Genomic DNA, 12,027 nt, shown 5'->3' with positions numbered 1-12,027 from the left:
CATCAACATCTGCGCCTGTGACAGCTGTTGCTGAAGGGATTATGTTTTGGGGTTGTCACTACATATGTTGATCCTATTCTTGTAAACGCCTTGAGGAACTTCATCAAGTTTGGCACAAACGTCCACTTGGACTCACATTGAACTGATCAGATTTTGGAGCCAAAAGGTCACTGTGACCTCACAAAACATGTTTTTGGCCATGATTCAAGAATTCATAGACTTATTATGGCAACATTTCACACAAACGTGTGCTAGGATCAAACGATGAAGGGATGACATTTTATATCGAAGAGGTCATCTTCACGGTGACATCACAATGTTCTGCAAAAACACTTTTTGGCCCTCATTAAACACCATAACTTGGAAACAGAAGGGAAGACATTTGGTTAAGATAGTGAATTGGCGACACTAATCTTGGGTGCCCACCTTGAAACTGCTGATTGTATAGATCTGTGCTGCTGGTTTGTAGATGTGTGAAGCATCCATGTTTACAATATCTAGCTTCTTTGCAGCAACACACATGTTTGAAGCATTATCTACTGTCATGGATACATATGAGTCTGGACAGACTTGGATGTAAACTGCAACATGACTGGTTTGTGGAGGCATACAACTAGGTGGTGATTATTTTTTTTCAAAAAAGTCAAATGATATTTTAAGGAAAACTACACCCATTCTCAAAATTCATACGTGTTATTACTACAGTCAAAGACAGTCCAAAAATAATAGAAAAAAAGAACAACTCTCATATCCAAAAACTAGAGTGCTAAAACTCAAATTTGTGATGTCAAAAGTCTGGAGTTGCTCCAAAGACAATGAATTGAGAAAGATGTTAGAGATGACGTTAAGAGCACCCAGGGCAGTGTTCTGTGTATTTGGGTACATTTTTTTGTTTCAGAACTGAGAACACTACGCTAGAATGAAGATCATTTGTGTACAAAAAAAGACACCAAACATTCTGTAGATCCACAACATTATACACATCCATTGCCTATGGAGCAGCTCCAGACCTTATACTACATGACATCACAAGTACTAGACTGACATCTTTGGTTTCTGGCTTCCAGAGAGTAGCTCATGCTCACAAATATTGATTGAACTTTCCTAGACCATAGAAATAACAGGTGGTGTTCCCATGTAATACAGAACTAATAGAGAATCAATTCATGTCATTTGTGCTAACCACAGACATATGCAGTATATGGTCTATGATACAAATCAGTGCAAAACAGTGGCAGCAATGACTAACTAAAAAAAGAAGGTAATTTTTTTCTGAAGAGACTCTTAAAAGTGACGACTTTTTCTTCCAGATTTGTCCTTTAATATGGTGATAAGAATGGAAATCGCCAGTTCAGTTCCACCTCTGGTTGATAAGTGCCCTTAGCTCATAATAATAGCACGTGAAAAATACCATTAATGATATAATACATGAGAGGAACAGAGTCCTATTGGCAGGTGTGGGCTCGCTAAGATGAGGTAGCCAGACTGCCATCTAACCCACGTTACATACCAAGCGAGGACTAACTGGAAAAGCAGGAAATAGAAATGAAGCATCTCACTTGTCTTTTACTCTTCGGTAACCGGGAAGTGAAACCCCAAATACTGGCAAGCAACAGCGGTGACAGTTGTTTACTATCTTTTTCTGCACTGAGACCGCCGGTCACACCAAACGGCTGCGTAGAGGATGTGGGAAGTGTACGGGAGATGTTCTACAGCCAGCTGACCGCGAGAGAACAACCTGTCAAGCCTGTCAGATAATGTATGGAAGCCGAGGAGGGGCAGCACAGTTCCCACTCCTGATGATCTCCATACAACCAGCCTGCTTTTTAATCCACAGTCGGACCGCATTTGCTCTGGAGGAATTACAGCCACCGCTTCTTTTGTTTCGTCAAACTGGCGCAAACTAGCCAAGACTTAGACTGGAAGTTAAGTTTTTTTCCTTGTAAACAACGCTAGTAAACGAGTAGCCTATCGCTAACCGGGTGGGCACACAAACGCTGAGATTGTCCATGTGAACTGGAGGACTGGGAGACAAATGTAACCACCGTGGGTAGATACAGGACCGCAGGAACTATACAGCCAACTGTTTTGTTACTGTTATTGTACAAGTGAAATTTTTGGCGTGATAATACACCCTTTTACAACTGAATAGTTTACATTTATTAATTTATGTCAATAGGGTGATTGTTATAACCTCACTGCGAAAACCAGAATGAAGGTGCTGTATTATTACCTGGACGCGGACTTTGAAAAACTACATACCGGAAGTGTAATGTGTTGTCATTGAGTGTAGTTTGACTACATGCTGATCGGATCACATATCTATCCCGTAGCTGTCCACTTCTTCCTCCTTCCTAACTAAATGATTATGGAGCTCGTGCAGTGTCCCGACAGCACACACGGCGCGTCTCTCCGTTTCAGCGCACCCAGAGTCTGCAGGTAGCCCGGCAGGTGGCTCAGCGGCATGCCGTCTGATGTGGAGTACAGCCCGGTGGGAGAGGGGCTGGGGATGCGGGACTACTGGTTCTATGTGTGGCTGCGGAGGGCGGCGGTGATAGCGGCTCATGTCACCGGCCTGGGCCTGACCCTCATCATCTCCCTGCTGTCCAGACCCGGAACCAGTGAGTGATACATGATGTTTGGATAAACACCACCGCAGACCCTAACACGTCTTTATTACTCATATTTATCCTCCAAAAGAGAACAGCAATTTCATTAAATCTGCCATAGTTCAGAGGAATGATTTGTTAAAGCTCGAGTAATTCATTGCTTTATGTTTGTGTTATAATAGGAATAAATTAAATTAAAAATAGCCTAATTCATTTTTTAATTTATGAAAAGACCACGAGCCTAATTTAAAATGTGTAACAAGGGCTTTTAAGATTAATGCAGTTTTATTTGTTAAGTTTTTTCTCCCTGATATTTTTTTAATATAGCCATAGATTTTGGGTCGGCTGCAGAGGACACAATCCCCTCAATATTTAGAACATATGCACATGTCCTACCCACAGTAAAAACATGAAAATAACAGATGATTCATATTACAACACAATTAAAGATATTTACACCATAAATTGATGCAGAAAAAATGCACAAATTGGTGCATGAATATTAACGAGAATGCAGAAAATTAAGTGTTTAAAGCTCAAAATTTGCCTAAATCCCTATCCGCTGAGAGGGTCCAAGAACAGAGGGATGTGGTATGCTGTAAAGCCTTTATAAATAAAATTGAATTGAATCCCCTATTTCATATGTCCCTTCCTAATGTTTAAACAAAACCTACACCCCTGATTTTTAATATTAGAAACTTACAAATTAAACAGTTGAAAAGTAATCAATAAATAAAGTAATGAACTATTATGTATTCTCCTCCTAATAACTACCTCAGCAAATTTTAGAGTGTTACTGGATCAGTGTTTGTGACATTTAACACTAAATAGGATATTTACTAAAGGTGTAAATCTCTTTAATGTTACTCTGAAGACTTACTGTGTAATGTTTCTATTGCCCTCTATTTGGGTCGCAAATTTTGATTATTCAATTACCAATACATCTCTGGATTTTTTGCTAGACTCTTTGTGCCATTTCTAAAATGTCTAATGATAAATGCCAACTGTTAAATTTGCAAAAAGTGATGAAACAGCTTCTTAAACTGTCACGCTTGAGAAGCATGTTCATTTCTGTCACTTGGGTAGAGCACAAACTATTGTCTGATTTAGTGTGCAGCCAATGTTAAATGTACTCCTGCTGTTTCCTTCAGCTGTGTTATCAGGTTCATTTGATAATCATTGTGGTAATCAGTTTGCATGCAAGCAACAGAAACTGGATACAACAAGCAAAGGTTATAACAGGCCCTACTGAGGCCTCACTGATTGCTCAGATCTAGAAACATTATTAGTTTTGTGATCACCCGACAGTTTTGTCATTAATGAACTCCCAACCTTCAATGTTTTTCTTTTGTATAGTTTTGAATTGTAAGATGCTCACTGGTGTTTCTCTGCTTTCCAGGTCTGTTTTCTTGGCATCCAGTGTGTATGTCTGTTGCAGTAAGTTTGCATATAACACACACACACACACACACATACACACACACACACACACACACACAATACAAAGTCTTATCTTCTCATCAGTAATCCTGATCTGATCATGTTTTCAGTTTGTCTTAGCTCGCATGCAGTTGGCTGCACATTTTTTCACTGTAGCTAAACCTGTCAGTGTTTTGAAATTAGTGTGTAGCTTTTATCAGTCTGTCTGACAGTTCCTGTTCAACCAAACACTTTTAAGGTTGTGCACTTGGGTCTTTTTTCTTCACAAGTTCCAACCTACCCTGCAGACAAAATGACAAAATGCCTAGACAAACGCCATAGTTTTTATCTCATACTTACATCATTTTCTCATAATCACAAGAAGAAAATATCCATGCCAGGAGAGACAGGACCTGACATGAGTTTATTGGCTTTTATTTCCTCCTTAATTAGACATATGCAGGCACATAAATACCATTGATTTATGTAGCTCAGTTATCAGTGGGAATGGCACATTGATTAACATATTACTACAAGCAGCATTTACAGTAATGTGTTTAAAGCTGATAAAATATAGGTTATAGGTTGACCATCATCAAATAAGACTACAGTATATGATTTCAAGAGTGCATGAGTTGAATATTAACTCTCCTGTAAACATTCAGCATACCTTTACCCTCACACCTTCCAGTCTTTTGTGTCTCCATCTTCTTTCCACTGTGAATAATAGATAGGAGGGGTTGGGAGGAGGGAATGCCAACACCGAACAACTGTGTTGCATCACTGCGCCGGCTATTGTGTTACAAAGTGACCTAGAACATGTTAAAGAGGACAGCTTGCAGGTAGACGTGGGGTTTTCTCTGTCACGGCTCATGGCTGTACAGCAGTGATGATTGGACACAATGCGTCAACACAGTGTGTCAGTCGTGATAACTTACTGTACAAACATCGTGCCTCTCCTGTCAGAAACAGCTCTTCCCTTTGAGCTGAATGTCTTTGATTGATGTGAAGATTTTCCTCCTCAGAAATGAATTCAAAGCACATTCAACAGAAGCCTGTTTTTGACTCACTGCACACTTTGTTAACCAAACACACACACACACACACACACACACACACACACACACAGTTTACTTATGTCACTTTTGGTGACATTACATCGATTTGCATTTATTTTTGCATTTATTTACTTATTTACCTAGCCCAACCCTAACCCTAGCAACTACTTGCCTAACCACTACTATAACCTTAACCTAACCCTAACCTCAACTACTGACCCAAAAATCAGCTTTTCCAAACTAGGGACAGAGCTTTTGTTCATTACTTTTTAGTCACCTGAAATTAAGAATTGTTGTGTTTTAGTTACTTTAGAATGAACCCTTAATATCTACATACAGACTAGGTCCTCTTCCTCTGAGTCCGCCATGTTGTTCTACAATAGCAAAGAATGGACAAACCACACACTGGCTCGAGGTATTGCCATTTGTATTTTTGCATCAGCCACAGTAGTTCACATGGGAGAAGTTTCAGTTGGTTGCAGTCTGCAACCTCACAGCAATGTGCCACTAAATCCTACATGCTTGTTTTTTAAAAGGTCTAAAGTGTGTCCCCAAAGAGCAAATAAGTTAGGCACGCGCGCGCGCGCGCACACACACACACACACACACACACACACTCTCTCTCTCTCTCTTTAGCCCCTTTTATGCAGCCTGTTTAAGGCAGGAATTTCATGCTTTTGTTCTGCCTCGCCGTTCTTTATAGAGGGTACGATCGCAGCGCCTTTAAGCCAGCAGTGGAGGTAGTAGCAGTGCCAAATTGATGTCCGTGTTAAAGGAACAGCCGGCAGGAGAGGACCATGGGCAGGACAGGTGTGATGTTTTGGCGGTGTGTTATGCATGTGACCCACTGGGAGAGATTTAAAAAGTAGCTGATAGCAGTTATCAGCTAACTCATGTAAGAAAAGCAACTGCAAAAATGTCTGCTAATTAGGTAAACAGTGAGGTCTGGAGCTCCTTACTTTCCGAGCAGAGGATGAGATCAGCCGCCATATAACAGAGACGGTAAATTAATGTTATTGCCATGTTTATGCCATTATTATTGTTTACAAACAGTGCTGACAAATATGTTATATGTCACACCAGAAGCCAACGCTGTTGTGTTACACGTCATGCCCGTCACGCCCTTTTTTTGCTCCTGTGATGCTGGCATGCTGTCTAAAATTACACAGAAGAGCGACGATGCCAGCTTTCTTTGGTTCTGTGTGAAAAAGCAAAGGCGGCGTGGAGAAGGGACTTTGTAGCGTCCCTATAGTGCGATCTCTGTGTAAAAAAGGCCGGTCTCTCGCTGGGGTCAGACTTTATTTAAATCATAAGTGTTGGTTAAGTCTGGTCCGCAATGTTCATTTTCCAAAGTTTTATTCACTAGCTGCCTTTTTTATAAGAAAATGTTTTTTGATTGATATTCAAACACACCTACCATAGGCTGTTGCTTTGACAAGGAGTTATGCAGCAGTCAAGCGTGAAACAATGCAAACCAGTCGAGCAGACTTACTGTGCAACATAGTCATTACAGCTCAATTGTGCAATGCCTTGACAGTCTCATAGTGACAGAGTGGTGACTGCCCACTACAAATGTTACTGCAACAGGGGGAAGAAACACCTTAAAGCTGGGGTAGGCAGTTTAATTTTGTCTGTGTCATAAGAGAACACTTCACCTCTGCACCTTTGCTTTGCTCTGTTGAAAACATTCTAGCTAAAACGAAACCCCGCCCACTGATCGGGGTTTGATTGGTTGTTTTCTTGATTCCTGCAAATGCCATTAGGAGCACCGGGAGGAGGCAGAGGAGCATGATTATTTTCAGAGTTTATCTGCCTCATGTACTACTGTCAGAATATAGTGACAGTTATAAATTATAACGTGTTGTCATATTTCCTACGAAAAGGTTACCTACTGTAGCTTTAATTAATACATTTTTGTCTTTTGTCTCCTTCTGCAGTACTGCCTGTGTATGACTGAAGGCATCCTCCTCTTCTCGGCTGAAGGATCCCCCTTTTGCTTCAAATCTCGGAAGGGTAAAGTCCGTCTCCACTGGTTTTGTCAGGGTCTGGTCCTGATAGCTGCTGCCACTGGGCTGGGCTTCATGGTTGCCAGCAAGAATGTGTCCGAGATTCCCCACCTGGTCAGCTGGCACAGTCTGCTGGGCATCTGCACCTTGGCTGCCACCGTGCTCCAAGCGGGTTGTGGTATCTGCATGAAGTTCCCAAAGCTGCTGCGTCTTTCCTCCTCTCCACCGAGGCTGAAGCTGTACCACGCCACCTGTGGTCTAGTGGTCTACCTGCTGGCCACAGTGACCGTGGTCTCGGCCATGTTCTCAGATTGGTTCCAGGCCACGGTGAAAGGCACAGCCTGGTGGGCTTTCCTCCTGCTGCCCCTCTTCCCCGCCCTGGTGGTGATGAACCAGATCACTAATGCCTACCTGCCCCGCAAGAAGATCACCAGCTAGGAAACACATAGCACAAGCAGATTTGCTTTATTCACTTGGTGGTCATTTTGGATTTACATTTTGCACAGAAGCTCAGAGAATCAGATGGAAGCAAGAGTACCCCGCTAAAACATTGACAAGAAAACAACTAAAGCAAACAGCTTGCTGGTCGTCCCACAGACTGTGAAAACATGGGTGTCTGTCTTTCACTGCAAGTATCTGAAGAGAAGTTTGGTAGCCAAGATTTTTGTCAGTAGGTGGAGCCAGAAATTCTTCATTTGGCAAAAGGCCAGAGTCTGAGGGAAACTGAGATTAGACATGCAAAAACACCATATTTGATTTTGATAATCTGTGTTTACTAACAGTAAGTCTGTACCCTCAAATTGAATGATTTCTTTGTGCACTCTGATACCTCGAGGACTCAGCAATTCACAGTTTTCTTAAAGCCAGCATCTAGTGGCCAGTAGAAGAACTGCAACGTAAAACACTTTGACTTTGGCATCTTTGGCATCCTCAAGCTCTGACTCCTGCTGAAATAATAAACTGTCAAAGAATCTGATGACACTATGCATAATATGTGGGCTATCATGCCAAGTGTACATGCTTGGAACTGAAAATGTACTGGAGGCAATCCCATAGCTGGAGCTGGCTGACACTTAAACGACTTTCATCTGTTGCATCCCCAGAGGAATATTTTCACTTGGTATGTAATGAAAACAAAAGTCTCAAAGACAGTGTATATAGACTGGTATCTGAGTGGATCTGAAGCACCTACTGCTGTTTGCGTGAGGACACAGCCTTAGTGATGAAGGTGCTGTGGATTGTTGTACCAGCCTGTAAATTCTATTTATTTATTCATTTATGATATTTTTGTGTTGTGTCTGTCTTGGTTGCTTAGAGGTGCTACATGTAGCATTTTAGCATTAAAATTTCATCAATAAGTATTTCCTAATATTCAGTCCCTCCAGGATGTTGCGATGACAATAATTTGTGCAAACTCAGCCAATCCCTGTGATTCTGCACAATCTGTCAATTTTATTCAACCACTGCAACTTTACTGCTTAAACAGGTAAAATCTCATTTAAGTTGCGTGCAGTGTATTGATGGCTTTCTGTTTATCGTGACACTAGCTCACTGCTGCAGGACTGGAGCTCTGTGCCTGGGACCGAGTCCCACACACACAGTGACAGGGCCAACAGTTCACACAACTAACGTTATCCAATGTCCAGTAACAGGTTTAACTACAAAGGTTAGGAGTCAGAGGTTAACCGCTGCTGCGGGGCTTCTATGCAAAGGGCAAAATATGACGAGTTGTGATGAGATCATAATGTGCTGTGGTAGTTTGTACTAACAGGGCAGAGAGTGCAGGAAGAGAGCGGCTCACGGAGACAGTTGACAATCAGCTGTTGCAAACATTTGCCAAATTCCGGAGGAACTTAATATTAAAATTGAATCAAATGACGACATGTAAAGTGAAAGCGGTCACTCGCAGCTGGTGAATACAGTGGAGCATTTAGCGGCTAAAGCAGGATATTTTTTTTCAGGAGTTGTTGGTGACCAAACCAGAGCTAAAAGGAGAGTGAATAGTGGAGTCATCAGATGGACACAAACACCACTCCAAATGAATGCTTATGTTGCTCTTTGATACAACTGTTTGCTAACACATTAGCCATAATGTTGCTGCAGAGTGCTTCTGTTCCTTATTGGCCATAAAAATTAATCAATTCAAATTTAGTAGAGCAGAGAGAGCCACAGGGATGTCGAGACAGCACTACAATGGTTGTAAACAAATGAGATCATTGTATTGTTAATATTGTTTTTTAGGGACAGCGGCATGGCTGGATAGGTAGCTAGTCTTGTTAAACATACTGTCAAAATACATTTACTGTTTTTCAACTATACACAGTGTTACTGACTTTGAATCTTGCTAGCATAACATTAGCTCTCTGGCTCATAGCTGAGCAAACACAGCTGGCACTGGAAGTTAATTTGACGTCAGAAAGATGTCAAACTCTTACGTCCGACGTTAAATTATGGTTGGAATGAAAATTCGATTGATGATATTTTTTACTGTCTAATGACATTAGAATTTCACATTGTGTGGACATTAACAGTATGACGTATCGCAGATGTTGGGTTTTAGTCTCCATACCTCATAACTAAATGTGGTTATTCTACTTCAAACTGATGTTAGCATTAGACGTTGCTCTGACATTGAGTTTTGGTTACCTGATGTCACAACTTAAATTCAACCAAATATCAACGGCAAATGACGTTGCTGGCCAGCTGTGAAAGGTTCTCCCATTGCCAAGTCGTATCTAAGGTTTGTCATATTTACTGGAGTAGGTGAACGTTTCCATTGCATGTGAAACTTATGGGATACCAGGGAAACTGAGTTATGGCTCTTTAAAAACTTTAGATTTTGATTGTAAAATAAGTGGTCTTCGAAAAACATCAGCTTTAGCATCATCATTGGTGTTAGGAAATGGTTTTCTCGATGATGCCTCATTTGATTATAAAAATGCTAGCATTGCTAACCTAACTGACTCCTGAAAATCTACATGTAGCACCTCTAGTTCTGTCACTATGAACATGTGACCCCTTTCTGTCTTTTAAGTGGTTGTTGGTTAGCCATGCTCTCTGTGTTTTGTTTGCTTTTATAATCAATGGGAAAAATGAACATGCACTCACTCACGTGTTGCTTTGTCACACAAGGCCAAAGGCACAAGCTTTCTTCTAGCAAATATGTCATCAATCAGTTCCTCCAGGAACCGTACTAAAATAAACCAATCCCCTATCAGAAGACCTGAAAACTGAACCAATCCCTGCACTTTCCCATCCAATTCAGAACTATTGTTAAGAGCCAAGGTCAATAAATCTCAACTTGGTCTCAACAACCTGGCCTCCTCTAAATCTCACCAAACTACTAATACATTTCTACCAATCTACAACTATTTTTACCAACAAACTAACCATTTGATACTCTATATGGAGCTTGTTGGGAAGGATACACAGCACGGGAGGAAGCACGACCTGACAGGCCAAATTCAGGACAAATAAAAGTCTGAAGCGGGTAGTTTTCTAGAAAAGCAGCTGCAGTTTGTGTTATTTTAAGCTGCAATAATCAGGACAACACTTGGTGAGACCCTGGTGAGACAGATGAATGTCGACCTATTAAACCTGATGCACAAAGACCTATTGGATGTACTGATCCTCCAGCACCTTGCCTCAACCTCTTTTTATTAGTCACTGTTAGGCAGCTTATGCAAATATAAATCCGTAGTGGTGTTTCCTTTTTGACATAATACTAAGTCGATTATAAATCATTGGATGGCCCTCAGACTGCAAGCAGTGATATCGACTGTGTCGTGAAAGCTGAAGTAGGTAACTTATAAAAATAACTTTTTGTGATATTTGCTGAAACTGACACTGTATCCTGACAGTAGTACATTAGATATTGTGTGAAAACAAAATCTGGTTCTTCTGGGTCCTCTTAGTGCTGCTAATGGCCTTTGCAAGAATCCACTGCACCTGTACCAAAACAACAAATCAGAGCCAGGGGAAGTCATTAATCCAGCTGTTGATCATGTCAACCACTGCTTGTGCACAGGATGTTTAGCCAACAACAGCGCACAGAGCAAAGACAAGTAAAAATTACAAGACCATTGACTAAAAGCCTGCTTTCACTTCCACTGAAGATCAACAGTCTTCTTCTCTTTACTCGTATTTGCCATGCTGTCGTTTGCAAAGGACGAATGGGCAGTTTTTTCATTGCTCGTGGCTGTTTCTCAGCCATTGTGTATGCAGTGCTCCTTCTGAAGATATGCACTGAAGTGGGAGCATCGTCTCCTTTGCTCTGATTGGTTGTTTTCGTTCAAGTGCGTTGGATTCTTGAAAATGCCATTTGTTTAGTACGACTGTATTACTGCAATGGTCTTCTAGGACTTTCAAAACAAGCTGTCACACTTCCTGTCAGGATATAGTGACAGTTTCATCAAATATAACAAAAGCGATTTTTGAAATAAAAGTTACCTACTACAGCTTTAATATAAGAGATACTGAAAGATACGTCAACACATCTTTGTCCTCCAAAAGCACTCATCGGATGTAGATTGCACTTAATGCTGGGAAATTGTACGAAAACCAGGAAATAATACACCTTCCATGAGTTCATTTGCAGACTGGGTTTGACCTTTTAGCTGTATTTCATGAAAATCAGGTTTTCTACTGATAAGATGAGGATTTTCTTTCTCAACTTTTTTCTTTCCTGCTTTTGTTAGCAATTTTCTATGTGATTTGTGAAAACCTGTACTGCAATAAATGTACAAAAGTCTAAGTACTTTGCCTTGATGAGGGAGTGGAAATCATAATTCCAGATTTAGTGTGAATTTTGTAACTTCTTTACCTTTTTTGGTCCTAACGAGCACAACTCGCTCACAAATAAACATATTCTGTGTTCAACTTGATACTCAAGTCTTTGCATTACAAGTCTGTTCAGAGTGTTAATGAGGTAATCAG

General features: G+C 40.9%; 1 protein-coding gene across 1 annotated transcript; it reads left to right on the top strand.

Moving 5' to 3' along the window:
• The first annotated feature begins 1,461 nt into the window (after positions 1-1,461).
• On the top strand, positions 1,462-11,970 carry LOC125885936 (probable transmembrane reductase CYB561D1). The gene is made up of 3 exons (XM_049571798.1): positions 1,462-2,621; positions 4,009-4,046; positions 7,024-11,970. The coding sequence occupies exons 1-3, from the start codon at positions 2,465-2,467 to the stop codon at positions 7,528-7,530; spliced, it is 702 nt and encodes a 233-aa protein (XP_049427755.1). The 5' UTR covers positions 1,462-2,464; the 3' UTR covers positions 7,531-11,970.
• Positions 11,971-12,027: the final 57 nt, after the last annotated feature.

Source organism: Epinephelus fuscoguttatus, linkage group LG1, assembly GCF_011397635.1.
Source record: "Epinephelus fuscoguttatus linkage group LG1, E.fuscoguttatus.final_Chr_v1".
Lineage (NCBI taxonomy): Eukaryota > Metazoa > Chordata > Actinopteri > Perciformes > Serranidae > Epinephelus > Epinephelus fuscoguttatus.
Note: the sequence above shows the minus strand (reverse complement) of the source record. Positions and strands in the feature narration are given on the sequence as shown.

What these genes read in the sequence shown, in the direction of transcription:
- LOC125885936 (XM_049571798.1), top strand. Translation starts at nt 2,465, where the DNA reads ATGCCGTCTGATGTGGAGTACAGCCCGGTGGGAGAGGGGCTGGGGATG. An exon ending in GCTGTCCAGACCCGGAACCA is followed by an intron (nt 2,622 to 4,008) that starts GTGAGTGATACA and finishes TCTGCTTTCCAG; the next exon opens with GTCTGTTTTCTTGGCATCCA. An exon ending in CAGTGTGTATGTCTGTTGCA is followed by an intron (nt 4,047 to 7,023) that starts GTAAGTTTGCAT and finishes CTCCTTCTGCAG; the next exon opens with TACTGCCTGTGTATGACTGA.